Raw genomic sequence first — 15,954 nt, forward strand, 5'->3', positions numbered from 1 at the left:
TTGGTTTTTCCCCCCAGATCCTGTTTCTTCCTGCTTGGAGGTCTCCGATTATGTCTAACCTGTATTCATTCCTGCCGCAGGTGCCCGTACTAGCAAAGGTTACTTCTAATCGGCATGGGCTAATCTTTCATCAACATGGGCCTAACCTTCCAATTTGAGATATAATCTCCCCCCCAACACACAAACTTTGCATTATTTTTGGCTCCATAGGACTTATATGTTTTATTTATTATGTATCTTGTCTTTCCCCCTCCCTTCAGTAAGGGATTTTTGTCTAATTAGTTCCTTGCCATATCCCCAGCAACTAAAATTGTGCTTAGCACACAGCGTCTGTTGAATGAGCGAGGCATTCACAGGCCGGCCACCAGAGGGCGACAGAGAGACTTACTGGAGGCGGAAATAAAATTTTACCCCGAGCTTCACGTGCGGTTCCGTTAAGTTTGAACTCGCTCGGCCACCGTAGTGCTTAGGCCGGAAATGACCGGCCGTTTCCGGTCTCCCCGATCCGGGAAGACGGTTTCGGGCTGTTGGAAACCGAACCCCAAGGTCCTAAGGCAGGTCCTTTGCGGAACTCAGACTCTAGCCCAGGGTTCTAGGCCTCCGGGCCTCCGACGGGCCCAACCACCAGCGTGGCTACTCGAGACAGTTCAGGGCCGGAAACGGGCCAGCGTGGGTCATCATGGCGACGCCGGCTGGGCTGGAGCGCTGGGTGCAGGACGAGCTGCACTCGGTGCTGGGGCTGAGCGAGCGGCACGTAGCCCAGTTCCTGATTGGTACCGCGCAGCGCTGCGCCTCGGCCGAGGAGTTTGTGCAGCGCCTGCGAGACACCGATACTCTGGACCTCAGCGGGCCAGCGCGGGACTTCGCCCTGAGGCTCTGGAACAAGGTGTCGAGAGGGGCGGGGCGGGGCCAGGCGTGGGAGTGGTGGGAGAGAAGGTGGAGCAGGGGAGGGGCCCCAGGTTATTCGTCCAGGTGAGGCTGGGCTAACTGTCCTTCCGGGAATTAAGCAAGCTCAGTTCGCAAGCACCTAGCTTTTGTCCGTTGTCGACTGGGTACTGTGCTACGTGCTGGACGTCCAGCTCTGGGAAGAAGTTCAAGGAGCGTTAAGTGTTATAGAGTAGTGTTTCTCGAACTTTAATATGCATGCGACTCATCCAGGACCCTTATTAAAATGCAGATTCCGATTAGGTAGTTTCGGGATGGGATCTTAGTTTTTGCATTTCTAACTAGTTTCCAGGTGAATCCCATGGTCCACAGGCTACACTTTGAATAGTGAGGCTATAGAAAAGATGTGTGAGAAGTGCTGTAGGCAGAAAAGGTAGGGGTAGTGGGGCATCTGGGTGGCTCAGTCGCTAAGCGTCTGCCTTCAGCTCAGGTCATGATCCCAGGGTCCTGGGATCGAGCCCCACATCGGGCTCCCTGCTTCGCGGGAAGCCTGCTTCTCCCTCTCCCACTCCCCCTGCTTGTGTTCCCTCTCTCGCTGTGTCTCTGTCAAATAAATAAATAAAATCTTTAAAAAAAAGAAAGAAATAAAAAGGTAGGGGTAGTGATCAGGGGAAGCAGCCCCAAAGATTCCCCAAAATCTGTCTGATAGAGAAGGGGGAAGGAATAAAGCTGTAAAGGTGAGCTCCTGGAGGACAGGATTCTGTATTTCTTGTCTTTGTATTTCTCCTACCTGACAGCACCTTACAGAACAGGTGCTTAGTTAAGTATATGCAAGAGAGAAAGTGTTCAACATGTTCATAGAATGGCAAATAGCCTGCTTTGGTTGTCACATCTGGTGCCTGGCGGGAGATGAGTTTAGAACCTAAGTAGTATGAGCATAGGGACTTTATGTATATCTGTTTAGCATGTATTCTGGAATCTGGTACAGTGCCAAGCTTATGACAGGCCTCTGCAAACCAGTTCTTGTAGCATATCAGTTCTCGCATTGGGATGACTTAGTCGTGGTGAAGAACAGAGGCTGAACAACTGAGAATTGGTTTTGAGAATGTAAAATAAACTCCATGAGGGCAGGGATTGTTGTCTTTTGGTCCCTAGTAAGTACCTGGTGCATCACACAGGCTTCAATAAATGTTTGTTAAGTGAATGACTGCAAGGAGATTCAGAAGCTGAGAAGCCCAATTCAGGCTGATGAACATGGTGTGAAGCCATGGGGAAAAGAGACAAGGCTGGTTTAAGATCAGGTCATTCCTTAAATTCGGAATGGGGCAAAGTAGGTTGGCAGAGATCAGGAGTTGCTCACATCCCATTATCTTCCCTTCTGATAGGTACCACGGAAGGCAGTGGTAGAAAAGCCAGCTCGGGTGGCCGAGCGAGAGGCACGAGCCCTGCTGGAGAAGAACCGATCCTATAAGTTGCTGGAAGACAGTGAGGAGAGCAGCGAGGAGACCATAGGTAGAGCTGGGAGCAGTCTCCAGAAGAAGCGTAAAAAACGGAAACACCTCAGGAAGAAATGTCAGGAGGAGGAAGAAGAGGAGGAAGAGATTTCTGAGAAAGGGAAGAGAAAGACAGGGTAAGTCAGAATGAGAAAGGATGGGACAGGGGATGAGGGGGCAATAAGCCTCCTAGGAGGCCTTATGTAATCCTTCGGGCTGGGCTGCAGGGGGAGTAAACAGCAGACTGGGAAGCCAGAGTCGGAGGATGAGTGGGAGCGGACTGAGCGAGAGCGCCTTCAGGACCTGGAGGAACGTGATGCCTTCGCTGAGCGGGTTCGGCAGCGGGACAAGGATCGAACTCGCAATGTCCTGGAGCGGTCAGACAAGAAGGTACATAAGAGCAGCATGTTCCGTAAATCCGCAGGAAGATCTCTGGGTCAAATCTGAGGTTGGGTGTGATTGCAGAGATATCGATCTCTGGGAAGACCAGGATGGCCTCTGGTGGTGTTCATCTCTATAGTAAGAGGACCTTTGTGGGTCCTCTGGCTATGGCGACCCTCTGCCGAACCTGTAACCCTTGAGATTCCTCACTGAGAAGGGCCATTTCTTTATGCAATGGTAAATCCGAATGAGCCTTGTGATTCTAGAGGGGGAGTGGCTGTGGGAGATTTTGGCCTTACAGCCCTCCACTCTTGGTTTCTTCTCCTAGGCTTATGAAGAGGCTCAGAAGCGCCTCAAGATGGCCGAGGAAGACCGGAAATCCATGGTGAGTCCTAGTGCCCAGGAAGCCAACCATCAGAAGGCAAAAGAAAAAACTTTCTTTTGAAGTGGTTTGGGGTAGGGAAAAAGGACACAAAGGAAGTACAGTGGGGATGCTGATGGGCTGTCAGGTCTGTGTTGACAGGAGCCTGCCAAGGACTTACTTAAGTTGTAGAAGGGAAGAAGCTGCCCACAAACCGTCTTACTCGTTAGGATCTGAATCACACTGTGTTCGTGAGGGAGATGTGAGCTTGCCCTGAGATTTAAGGAGATGTAATCAGAGGTCAGCTGGAACATCCAAGGGGCTGGCTGGAGGACGGGGGCAGGGCAGCCGTCCCAGTGCTGAGGTGTGTGCTGTCCAGTCAGCTTGGGCACACCCAATTCCAGATACCTTCCTGCCACCTAATCCCTCCATCCCAAACATGGTCTAGTGATCTTCCTCTAGTTTCCTGAGTTTCTTGCTTCTGAATGGGGACACAGCCCTTGTAATTCATGAACTGAACTTGTCATGGTGTGAGTTTTGGTAGGGTAAGCGGTTTTCCAAAGGCCTGGTCTTCCCAAGTAAGGTCACACTTCGGATTCTCAAAAGAATTTTGAGACTCTTGATGTCCTAAAAACGGCCTAGTGGAACTCAGGTCTCTCCTGGCCAAGCCATCTCAGGACCCACCCCACAGAATGGCTGTGGTCAGAGACTTCTGAGCCATCTGTCAGTATGGGCGCAATGTTTTTATTTGCCAGAATTTATTTTTTCTTTCCTTTTCCAATCATGAAAACTTCCAAACAAACAGGAAAGTTAAGAGAGGAATATAATAAACTCTCATATAGAAACTACTAATATTCAGAAATGGTTAATATCATGTGTAGTATTTGCCATGGCCGTGTAAGTGTGGGCTTTTTTTTTTTTCTTTGTCAGCTTTTTAAAGGAGTTTAGACATCATGGCATTTTATCCCATCAGTATGTCTCTCCTAAGAATGAAGACTCTGTCCTCTAAAACCACAGTGCCATTGTCATACCCCAGAAGATGAACAGTAATTCTCATGTATCAATAAGGAACCTGTTCACAATAAAGTTTCCCCAGAATGTCTTTAGTATCTGCTCTTTCCAAACCAGAACCCAGTCAGGTTTCATGCATTGCATCTGGTGGTTCAGTCTCTTATGTTTATTTGTTTTCTATCCTCTCTCACTCTCATCTTGTACCATGCCCCACATTCTGGATTTATCTGACTCTTACCTTTTGGTGTTGAGTTCTTCTATGCCCTGCTTCCTTTAAAGTGGAAGTTGAGTCTAAATCTTGTCTCAACTCAGATTAAAAAGTTGTGACAGAACACTTCTTGGGTGGCGATGTGCACTTTACATTACACCACATCGGGGGGACGCACTGACTGTGTACCTGTTAGTGCAGGTAGCGTTTCTGCCAACAGCCCTTCATCTAATGGTTTTTTTTTTTTTTTTTTTGACACAGAGAGAGAGATAGCGAGAGCAAGAACACAAGCAGGGGGAGTGGGAGAGGGAGAAGCAGACGTCCTGCCGAGCAGGGAGCCCGATGTGGGGCTCGATCCCAGGACGCTGGGATCATGACCTGAGCCGAAGGCAGCCGCCTAACGACTGAGCCACCCAGACGCCCCATCTAATGGTTTTAGTATAACCACTACTAATCCTTTCCTAAATCTGCTATTTCACTGGGGATTGCAACAAGGTGATTTTTAGAGCCTGACGTTCATTCTACATTTGTTGGCTAAGCTTTTTATGTAAAGAAGAACTTTTCCTTAACAACTAGGAATGAGCAGGGCACCTGGGTGACTCAGTTAAGTGTCAGACTCTTAATTTCAGTTCAGGTCATGGTCTCAGGGTGGTGAGATCCAGCCCCACGTGGGACCCTGCCCTCAGGGAGAAGTCCGCTTCTCTCCTTCTCCCTCATCTTCTTCCCTTCCCCTGCTTGCATTGCTCTCTCGCTCTCTCTCAAATAAATAAATAAGTCTTTTTTTTTTAAGATTTTATTGATTCCTTTGAGAGAAAGCACAAGCAGGAGGACAGACAGGGAGAGAGGGAGAAGTAGACTCCCCGCTGAGCAGGGAGCCCAATGTGGGGCTCAATCCCAGGACCTGAGATCATGACCTGAACCAAAGGCAGACACTTAACCATCTGAGACACCCAGGTGCCCCAATAAATAAGTCTTTAAAAAAAAAAAAAACTAGGCATGAGCTACAATTCCTTCTTAAAAGGCAGAGCAAATGGGGCACCCGGGGAGCTCAGTTAAGCATCTGAATTGATTTCAGCTCAGGTCATGATCTCAGGGTTGGGAGATTGAGCCCTGCGTTGGGCTCTGAGCTCAGCGCAGAGTCTGCTTGATATTCTCTCTCTCCCTCTCTTCCCCTTCCCACTCATGCTCTCTCTCTCTGAAAAATAAATAAATAAGCAAACAAATAAACAAAAAAATCTTAAAAAAAAAAAGGGCAGAGGAAACGTTTAATTACTAATTTTGAGAGAAAGGAGTTTGATGTAACAGTCACCTCACTGGTAACAAAAGCTTTTTTCCCATTTTTTGTGTGTATGTGTGTCACATTGGACTCATGAATTTTTATTTCTCAATGTTTTATAGTTGCGTATCATTTTTCTTTTTGATAAATTGCACTGAGTTGGGTTGTTTTGTTTTTTTTGGTGGTTATTTATTTTATTTTTTTTTAGTAATCTCTACACCCAGTGTGGGGTTCGAACTCAGGACCCCGAGATCAAGAGTTGCATGCTCTTCTGACTGAGCCATCCAGGGGCCCCTCAAATTGCTCTGGTTTTTTTGCCCATATTTTAAAAGAACATGCATCTGCTCCCTCCATCAGGTTGAAAGAGTATTTGATTGTGGTACTCAGATCATGAGCATGAGCTCCTTTTAAGTCTTCATAGAACAAACAAGAAAAGCCAAGCAATTAAATAGGATTGGGGCCCCCAAGGAGAGGGCTTGATGAGGTTTTGCCACCATAGTAGAGGACGTTGTTTTGATCAAAGGGAGGAGACACTGTTGCCACAGTGGGAGGGCTCATGGTGAGAGCTGAGAAAGGCCTTACGGATGTGCCCAGTCTTCTACTATCATCCATAATCTGTCCCGAAAAGCACCTGTCAAAGGAAACATGTAGAAGCCAGATGACACATTGTATGAATCGGGGAGACGTTAGTCCCAGAGGCTAAGCATTTCTGATTACATCTTGCTTTATAACACTCTCTGATGCTATACTTCCAGTTTTTTGTATATAGTGTATTTTCCCCCTTTTCCCAAACTATAGTCATTTGATTTCAGACCAGGGAGCATCTAACCGAGGCTGAAGATTACCTCCTGTTGGCACATCCAGTGGTTTCTAATAGTCCCACTTGTTTTCAGTTTGAGACCTGTGCTTCTAAATGCTGGTATTAGCCCTTTTGTTTTCCTCCTTTCCACTAAGTCGAATAAAATAGTAAGAAGAAAATCTAAAATATTCAAATAATTGCCCTAGTGTATCTATGTTGACAAAGATGGTGAGGCTGTCCCGAAGGACCTTCCAGCAGGATTGTGCTGCTAGAAGATAGTGTGTAGGGTCAGTGTGTGGCTTTCAGACGGGCCCAGCTTGGGGCACACCATTAGTCAGGTTGGACATTGCCAAGGGCCACTGCTGGCCTGTCAGGGAATTTGTAACGCTTACGGACAGGTAAGGAAGGGGTTGCTGTCCCAGCGAGATGAAGATTTGGCTGCCCTGTCCTAACCCAGGTCCCTGAGCTGCGGAAGAAATCCCGCCGAGAGTACTTGGCTAAGCGGGAGCGCGAGAAGCTTGAGGACCTGGAGGCAGAGCTGGCTGATGAGGAGTTCCTTTTTGGGGATGTGGAGCTGAGCCGACATGAACGGCGGGAGCTCAAATACAAGCGGCGAGTTCGGGATCTGGCCCGAGAGTACCGGGCGGCTGGGGAGCAGGAGAAGCTGGAGGCCACCAATCGTTACCACATGCCCGAGGAGACCCGAGGCCAGGTGAGGCAAAGCGGAGTCCACTTCAGCCCTGCTCCCCAAGCTGAGGGGAGGGAAGTCTTCAGGGCACTGGACAGTGCCTTGGCTGACCCCTTTGTCTTGCCTTTCCCAGTGGGTGGGGATAGTGACCGGGAAGGAGAGGCCTGGGAAGAGGGCATTCCTCTGTCTTCACATGTCCTTCTTTCCACAGCCAGCACGAGCTATGGATCTAGTGGAGGAGGAATCAGGCGCCCCTGGGGAGGAGCAGCGACGCTGGGAGGAGGCCCGGCTGGGGGCAGCATCCCTGAAGTTTGGGGCCCGAGATGCTGCTTCCCAGGAGCCCAAGTATCAGCTGGTGCTGGAGGAAGAGGAGACCATCGAGTTTGTCCGGGCCACTCAGCTCCAGGGCGACGAGGTGAGCGGGAGAACTCTGGGACATTCTAAGGAGGTCGGGAAGCCGGCCCTGAAGCTCACGCCCCTCTTTCTCCTCAGGAGCCATCAGGCCCACCGCCTCCAACCCAGGCCCAGCAGAAGGAGTCCATCCAGGCTGTCCGCCGTAGCCTCCCAGTGTTCCCCTTCCGCGAGGAGCTCCTGGCAGCTATTGCTGATCATCAGGTCCTCATCATCGAGGGTGAGACGGGCTCCGGGAAGACCACCCAGATCCCGCAGTATCTCTTTGAGGAGGTACAGTTATCCACACCCTCCAGGCTGCCGAGCACTGACCCTTGACAAGCACAGTCCTGTCAGACCTCCTTTTACATGTTTTGAGTAGTCACTTAGCTTCTCCATCTTTAGTCATTTAGTCTTTTCCACTAAATTGTGAGTTTCTTAAGAATAAGGACAAACCCTTTTTATGTTTCTGTTCTCACTTCTGCTACCATGTCTGTGTCTAGTTCCAACGTTCCTATCGGAAAGACCTGTAGACGGATAGATGGTGGGCTGGGGACCTTCCCACACCAACCAGCTCAGCCATCGTTCCTCTGCAAGGGCCAAAGAACAAGGAGTCAGAGGACTCGGTTTCCTGCTTTTTCACCTTTTTTTGTTCCCCTTTGCTTCTGGGTCTGCCCCAGCTGGTCTGTCCTTTTCCAACTCAAATCTAGGTGAGCCTGAATGTGATTACCCAAAAGACTGGGACTCTCAGGGCTGGGTGAGGATGCCCTTGAGGGCCCTAGGGTCTGCCATCCTTATGTTTGCCCTGGTGGTCTGCTTTTCAGTTTCTGTTCCCTCCTTTTCCCCTGCCCTGTTGTACATTTATACCTTCTTTCTCTGAATTATCTTGGGCCCCAGGAGCATATTTATTTATTTATTAAAGGTTTTATTTATTTGAGAGAGAGAGCACGAGCCAGGGGTGGGGGGGCAGAGGGAGAGGGAGAAACAGACTCCCCGCTGAGCAGGGCACCCGCTGAGCAGGGCACCCGCTGCGGGGCTTGATCCCAGGACCCTGGGATCGTGACCTGAGCCAAAGGCAGACACTTAACTGACTGAGCCACCCAGGTGCTCCCCCTTCCCCCCCAGGAGTGTATTTAGCCAAGGGAAAACCTCTTGTCATTCAGGGTTACACAAAGAAGGGAATGAAGATTGCCTGTACCCAGCCCCGGAGAGTAGCGGCCATGAGTGTGGCTGCCCGGGTGGCCCGGGAGATGGGTGTGAAGCTTGGGAATGAGGTAAGATCTATGGGGACTGAGGGGGGAGGGGAGCCTGTAGGGTCTGAGACACACCCCACACTGCGCAGGGCTTCACACCACAGGTCCAGGCACTGACCCCTCATCCCCTAGGCCTGCACTCCCTTCAGGGAGCACCAGTCCAATCTCGATCGCTAATGGCCCTTTTGACAGGTTGGCTACAGCATCCGCTTTGAGGACTGCACATCAGAGCGAACTGCCCTCCGCTACATGACGGACGGGATGCTCCTCCGGGAGTTCCTCTCTGAACCCGACCTTGCAAGTTACAGGTACGCATAGTGTTCCCGTCTCCCACAAGAGAGCCACCAGCTTCTCTTCCACCCAGTCTACTGCCTTCCTCCCCTTCAGCACCTTCCTCTGGCTCCTTTAATCTCTGGCCTCTCTCTGCTTTCTTCTCATCCAGCTAGTTTGGCCTTTGTCTTCTGACTAGCCCACCAGTTCTTGAATCTTTATGGTGTGGACGGTCCTAGGACTGACCTGCAGGTGCCATGGAGATGAGGTAGAAGAGACTGCAGAGAAGTCCTCTCCCTCGCTCCCCAGAGTTTAGAAAACACCAGGGAGGTAGAGTGGTGCTGTGGAGACTTAAAAAGCCACATGAAGACCCTTTGAAGAAACTTAGAATGTTCAGCTTAGAGAGGAGAAACTCAGGGGAGACCTCCTGGTTCACGTGGAAAGTCAGACTTGTTTCACGTGACCCCAGAGAGCGCAACTAGCAATGATGGGAGAGGTTACAGGGAGACAGATTTCAGCGCAGTACTATGGAGCCAGAGTGGTGGGGACTGGAGGGGCTGTCGCTGTGTTGGGGCCCTCACTCTTGGGCCTCTGGCCCAGGTCTTGGAGTGGCTTGGAGGAGGAGGAGGGGTCTGTGCGTGGCTGGTGGTGGGGTCAGGCCAGCCGAGCAATATGAGCTTTCTCAACTTTTAGGAGGCTGTGAAGTTCTGGTCTTAGAAGATCACAAATGGAGCAATAGGATAAATATGATTTGAACCTTCACATGCCTTGCAAAAATCTCAGAACCCATGGAAGGCTAGCCAGTGCAAGAGTGTTTGGGGCATAGGGTTTTCCCATCAAGCCAGCCTGCTTTGTAGAACAGCTGGGGACTTCACCAGCATAGTCAGGGGTGAGCTCCTGCAGGCTTGGCTGTCACCTGGAAATCCAAAGACTTGAGCAAGGATAAAGAAGACGTGGCACCCAGATAACTAAGGAGGAGACCAAAAATCCTGCAGAGCCCTCTAAGGTTGGGGTAGAAAGGCTTACCTGGTCCCTGTCCCTAGAAGGAGGCAGCAGGGCCAACAGGGATGCCCGACAGCTCCTAGGCTGTTCGAATCATGGTGGCTTGGGTCTGGCTGTTCATTCCCAGCCAGCCCGGGGAGCCCAGCCTTATTCAAAGAGGCCCTGCTCTCACTTTTTCTCCCCTTTAAAACGTACACTTACTTCTGTTGACTCCAACAGACCCGTAACTCTGACCCGGAGAGGATGTCTGACTTGTCCTGGCCTTGGCTTCCGGCCTCCAAATCTTGACTGTTGTTGTCTTCCTAGGCTGGGATGAGCTGCAGACTTCGGGGTCTTGGTCTTCTTTAACTTTCTGTTTGTCTTCCCTAACTGGGGTGATTGGCTTCTCTTTGGAACCCCCTCCCCCACATTCACCCTTGGCTCTTTGCTTCCCTCTGTGCCCTCGTCCAGGGGATCCTATCGTCCTCTCCTGGCCAACTTCCCTGGCTCACTGCTCCCCTGTTCTTTCTCCAGTGTGGTGATGGTAGATGAGGCTCATGAACGGACCCTACACACAGACATTCTCTTTGGGTTAATCAAAGATGTTGCTCGCTTCCGGCCTGAGCTGAAGGTTTTGGTGGCTTCAGCCACACTGGACGCTGCCCGTTTTTCCACCTTCTTTGATGACGCCCCTGTCTTCCGAATCCCTGGACGCAGGTTTCCAGTTGACATCTTCTATACCAAGGTGCTCCCCTCAGGGAGGGTGGGCTTAAGCGTGAGGTGGCAAAGCCTGGGCCTTCGGAGAAGGTTGGCCCAAGGAGGGAAGGGGAATTGGAGAGTCCACAAGGGAACTGGGATAAACTGGCTATCGAGCTGGGAGGAGAAGTTTCCCAGATGGATGGCCTTGCTGTGAGCCCTCTCCTCCTCCTCCCTAGGCTCCAGAGGCTGACTACCTGGAGGCTTGTGTCGTGTCTGTATTGCAGATCCATGTGACCCAGCCCCCTGGGGATATCCTGGTGTTCCTGACGGGACAGGTGTGAGGCGTGGGGGGAGGGGCAAGGATGTGTCCCAGGGGAAGACGGAGCTGGCATGTGGGCCTTAGGTCACTCGGGGACCTGTCCTGCTCTCTCCATCCCAAATCCAGGAGGAGATTGAGGCCGCCTGTGAGATGCTCCAGGATCGCTGCCGCCGCCTGGGCTCCAAAATCCGGGAGCTCTTGGTGTTACCCATTTATGCCAACCTGCCTTCTGACATGCAGGCTCGTATCTTCCAGCCCACACCCCCTGGGGCACGAAAGGTCAGTTGGAGAAACCCACATTCTTCACCCCTGTAGTTCATACAACTAGTAGTGAAAAAGAGACTATGTGCCCGCCCTATGCAAGATGTGTCCTGGGCCCTGCTGCAGCTACAAGGCCCAGCAGTAGTCAGTCCCTCGCCTCCAGAGCTGGGGAGAGCATGAATTCAGCATGAACTGAGGCACAGCCAAATACGTGCCTGGGTAAGTCAGCACTGTGGAGGCACAGAGGAGAAGGGAAGTCCTTGGTGTGCCAGAAGGTGGGATTTGATCTGGATCTTTAAGAAAAAAGGTAGGGAATTCCAGAGCAAGGCCTAAGGTATGTTTGAGGTCCGAGTGTAATCTAGAAGGTTGAGGGGATGGTCCACATGGTGAAAACAACTCTGGACTGAGATTAGGGAGGGCCTTTGATAGCAGTTGGAAGCATTTGGACTTTAGACGATTGGGTGGCAATCAAAGGGTTTTGAGCAAAGATGAGACTTCCGTTCAACAAATATTTAATGAGCCCCTCCCACATGCCAGGTACTGTTCTAGGGAATGAAGATACAATGATGAACAGAGCAAAGTCCCTAGCTTCACAGAGCATACAGTCTAACGTAAGTTAGGAGCCAGTGGACACGTAAATACACAATGCTGACTTGTGACCAGTGCTATGGAGAGATATAGTGCCACCTGAGGAGATGGAGACTGACCCCAGGGGAGTGGGAGTGAGGAATGGCAGGAAGGTATTTTCCTTGGGGTCTAGGGAGGGCCTCTCCTCCAGTAAGGTCAAAGGGAAGCTGAGGCCTGAACCCGGTGAGGGAGGGAGCCAGGCTGATATCTGGGAGGTGAGGGTGTCCAGTAGAGGGGACAGCTCATGCCAAGGACCCGAGGGAGGAGAGTGCTCGACCCAGCCAGGGAGCAGCAGTGTGCAGGAGTGGAGCAAGGGAGCCCGTAATGCTCGGAGGTGAGGGCAGAAAGGTAGCCAGGGCTAGAGGACTCAGGGCCTTAAGGGGATGCGTATAATTCTCGAGGAGGACGGGAAGCCTCTGATGGATGGGGTTAGTGATGTGACAGGTTTACATTTTTAAAGGGCCATCTGGATGCCAGAATGATGCCAGGTCAGCAGGGCCAGGAGTATAGGCGGCGAGACACATGAGGAGGCTATTGCAGCAAGTCCTGGCTGAGGATGCGTGTGAAAGTGCTGGTGGGAAAGATGGAGGCAGGGACCTGGACCCCCTCTCCCATCTCTGAAAACAATTCTAACCCTTCTTCTCCCATTTCCTTTCCACATTATGTCCCTGTTCATCCCTCGCCTCCCTCGCTCCTGCCTGGCCTTGTCCCCCTCTCCTGACTTTAGATGCTAATCCCCTAGGCTCCTGTCCTTTATCTGCAGCTGCTTCTCTACTCGAATCTTCCAGGATGACTTTTCTAGGTCACGTGGTGGGTGGGGTCTCCGGGTGACTCTGCACCCTCTCACTCAGGTGGTTGTGGCAACAAACATCGCTGAGACGTCACTCACCATCGAAGGCATCATTTATGTGCTGGATCCAGGGTTCTGTAAGCAGAAGAGCTACAACCCTCGCACGGGCATGGAATCCCTCACTATCACGCCCTGCAGCAAGGTCAGCCTGGCTGGGCTCCCGCAGGGTCTCCGTGGGGAAGGTTCAACTCAGAAGCCTGTGGGAGCTGCTTAGAGGACAGGGAATAAGCAGCCTACCTCCGCTCAGATTTCTTGCATCAGCATTGGTCTTTCCCTTTTCCCTCTCCAATTGTCAGCAGGCCTGCCTCTCCTTCCTTTCCAGGCCTCAGCCAATCAGCGGGCTGGCCGGGCCGGTCGGGTGGCTGCCGGAAAGTGCTTCCGCCTGTACACGGCCTGGGCCTATCAGCACGAGCTGGAGGAGACCACCGTGCCGGAGATCCAGAGGACCAGCCTGGGCAATGTTGTGTTGCTGCTCAAGAGCTTAGGTTACTTGGGGTCCCCCGGGCCTCCCGAGAGAGGAAGGAGGTGGGGCTAGAGTCACGGATCCCTGCAGAGAAACTTCTAGCCCCTCGCGTCTTTCCTCAGGGATCCATGACCTAATGCACTTTGATTTCCTGGACCCTCCCCCGTACGAGACCCTGCTGTTGGCTTTGGAGCAGCTGTATGCCCTGGGAGCCCTCAACCACCTCGGGGAGCTCACCACGGTGAGGTGGGAGGGCGGCGTGGGCTGGGGTGACCTCTTGAGTGGGGGAGGGACACCTGAGGGAGGACTGGCTTCAACTCTTTTCCTCTCCTTAGTCGGGTCGAAAGATGGCAGAGCTACCGGTGGACCCCATGTTATCTAAAATGATCTTGGCCTCTGAGAAGTAAGCGCCACACCCCACCCCCACCCCTGCCACCCTGGCTGGGCCCCCGGCACACCAACTGGCTGTGTGCCATCTTTGTTACCTTGCTCTTTTTCCTCTTTTTCTCCCTACTGTATTATTCTTTAACAAATAAGTTACTAGAAAGCTCTTACTGCCTCCAAAGGGGCAGTAAGACACTTACCAAATGAGTAAGATTGACAAAATTTGGGGGCATGAATGGATGTGGAAGACTTAGCACCCGTGAGGAGTGCTGTGTGTACTGGTTTGGGGACTTTCTCCTTCCGAAGGTTTGGGGCTCTTAACATTTAGATGTGGTTGTGGAGGGACCACCTTTAAATGCCAGTCCTCTGCCGTAGTTGAGGGCAGAGGTCATTCCATGAACCTGAAGTGCTGTCTTTCCCTGATGCACGATACACCCCTTCCTCCTGCAGAAGTCCTGCCTACCCTCCGAAGTCCCCAGCGCTTTCCTGCCCCCACCTGCATGGATAGCCCACCTCCTCGACACCCATATTGCCATCGCCACCACCAGAATCTGTCCGCTCTGATTTGTAGCCACTGTCCCAATGGCAGGCTCCCTGTGAGGACACACCTACACACAGCGATCACTTTTCCCCTTCCCGTGTGTCTGTTCCTCTGTGTCTTCCTTGGAACCCTCACGCGTCGCCCTTCCTGCCGCAGGTATAGCTGTTCGGAAGAGATCCTGACGGTGGCTGCCATGCTGTGTGTGAACAGCTCCATCTTCTACCGGCCCAAGGACAAGCTTGTCCATGCCGACAACGCCCGGGTCAACTTCTTCCTCCCTGGTGGAGACCACCTGGTTCTGCTGAACGTTTATACGCAGGTCACGGGGCTTGGGTGACGGGAAGGACAGAGGTCTGGGGAGCTCTGTTTCTCTGTACACTAAACTCCCACTTTTTTTGTAACATCTTCCCAGTGGGCTGAGAGTGGTTACTCTTCCCAGTGGTGCTATGAGAACTTTGTACAGTTCCGATCGATGCGCCGAGCCCGGGATGTGCGGGAACAGCTGGAGGGGCTCTTGGAGCGCGTGGAAGTTGGTCTCAGCTCTTGCCAGGGGGACTATATCCGTGTCCGCAAGGTCAGCGCTTGCCTAGTCTCCCTGTCGCCCACACCCCCTCCGCCTGCAGAGCAAAGCTGCTCTGGGGGCCTGCAGCAGTCCCTCCAGCCTGAGGGTCGGCCCTGTTACCCTGTGGAAGGTGTGCTCTTCTGGGCTGTCTTCCCCAGACCACTGAGGGTTCCTTCTCAATGGATTCTTCGTGCACTCCTTACCTATCTGATTCTCCAGAAGCCTGAACTAAAAAGGCAGTGCGTGTTAGGGTCCCCAGGTATGTGGCTTTCCGGGTGACTGTCTTTCCTGCCCGCCCCTCAGGCCATCACCGCTGGCTACTTCTACCACACGGCCCGGCTGACCCGGAGCGGCTACCGCACGGTCAAACAGCGGCAGACAGTGTTCATTCACCCCAACTCCTCCCTCTTCGAGGAACAGCCACGCTGGCTGCTCTACCATGAACTTGTCTTGACCACCAAGGAGTTCATGAGACAGGTGAGGGCACCTTCCCCTGCCCAGGACAGTGAAGATGGCGGGGGCGGGGGGAGTCCTCACAAGCTAAAAACCCAGGTTCGAGTTGCTGAGACCGGCAGAGAAACAGGAAAACACAGTGGTGTAAGGTGGGATAAAACAGAAAAGCATTGTGTCTTGCCAGTTGTGTCAGCATCTGCTAAGGCTGAAGAACTGCATAGTCATTCAGTGCATATTTGAATGCCTATTATCCTGGTGGTTCAGATGCTGGGGTGAGAATGGTGAACAAAGCAGATGGGATCTCTGTCCTGAGTGTACTTTACAGTCTTTATGATCAGGTTTTTTAGGGATAGTTTACTGGGGATTCTGAATGACGTGTAGAGGTGTGTCTGCCCTTGGGGTATATAGTATTTAGAGCCTGGCACCTTTCCCCTAGCCCTGTAGTCAAAGGTGGAAGAAAGAAACTTTTTTGATCACACATACATTAGAGTCTAGGTTGGAAAAAGGGGAATCATACGGATTTTTTCTCTCCTCTTGTAGGTATTGGAGATTGAGAGCAGTTGGCTTCTGGAGGTGGCTCCCCACTATTATAAGGCCAAGGAGCTAGAAGATCCCCATTCTAAGAAAATGCCAAAAAAAACAGGCAAGACACGAGAAGAACTAGGCTAAAGGGGAGGGGACACAAATAGAACCCAACACCAGCTCCTTTTCCTTCTGTAACATTATTTAATTTCTATTTTTGAAATAAAGGTTGTGGGAACTTTATTTTTTAAAGATTTTATTTATTTATTTGAGAGAG

The 15,954-nt window shown here is 51.6% G+C and overlaps 1 protein-coding gene across 2 annotated transcripts; it reads left to right on the forward strand.

The window, feature by feature from the left end:
- Window positions 1–399: 399 nt before the first annotated feature.
- DHX16 (DEAH-box helicase 16) lies at window positions 400–15,920 on the forward strand. Of its 2 annotated transcripts, XM_035030670.1 has the most exons (20): window positions 400–886; window positions 2,271–2,515; window positions 2,606–2,768; window positions 3,088–3,144; window positions 6,872–7,126; window positions 7,314–7,517; window positions 7,595–7,786; window positions 8,656–8,766; window positions 8,938–9,053; window positions 10,531–10,741; window positions 10,932–11,030; window positions 11,141–11,293; window positions 12,754–12,894; window positions 13,075–13,237; window positions 13,338–13,456; window positions 13,551–13,618; window positions 14,297–14,459; window positions 14,553–14,714; window positions 15,006–15,179; window positions 15,696–15,920. In XM_035030670.1, the coding sequence occupies exons 1-20, from the start codon at window positions 680–682 to the stop codon at window positions 15,822–15,824; spliced, it is 3,132 nt and encodes a 1,043-aa protein (XP_034886561.1). In that variant the 5' UTR covers window positions 400–679; the 3' UTR covers window positions 15,825–15,920. The 2 variants fall into 2 exon arrangements, with proteins under 2 accessions (XP_034886561.1, XP_034886562.1); XM_035030671.1 differs by lacking the exons at window positions 400–886; window positions 2,271–2,515; window positions 2,606–2,768; window positions 3,088–3,144 and having other exon boundaries at window positions 6,947–7,126; window positions 7,595–7,733.
- The last annotated feature ends 34 nt before the right edge of the window (window positions 15,921–15,954 follow it).

This window comes from Mirounga leonina, unplaced genomic scaffold (assembly GCF_011800145.1).
Source record: "Mirounga leonina isolate KUSES-001 unplaced genomic scaffold, KU_Mleo_1.0 Mir_366, whole genome shotgun sequence".
In the NCBI taxonomy this organism is placed as follows: domain Eukaryota; kingdom Metazoa; phylum Chordata; class Mammalia; order Carnivora; family Phocidae; genus Mirounga; species Mirounga leonina.

What these genes read in the sequence shown, in the direction of transcription:
- DHX16 (XM_035030670.1), top strand. Translation starts at nt 680, where the DNA reads ATGGCGACGCCGGCTGGGCTGGAGCGCTGGGTGCAGGACGAGCTGCAC. An exon ending in CCCGACCTTGCAAGTTACAG is followed by an intron (nt 9,054 to 10,530) that starts GTACGCATAGTG and finishes TTCTTTCTCCAG; the next exon opens with TGTGGTGATGGTAGATGAGG. An exon ending in CACCCCCTGGGGCACGAAAG is followed by an intron (nt 11,294 to 12,753) that starts GTCAGTTGGAGA and finishes CCTCTCACTCAG; the next exon opens with GTGGTTGTGGCAACAAACAT.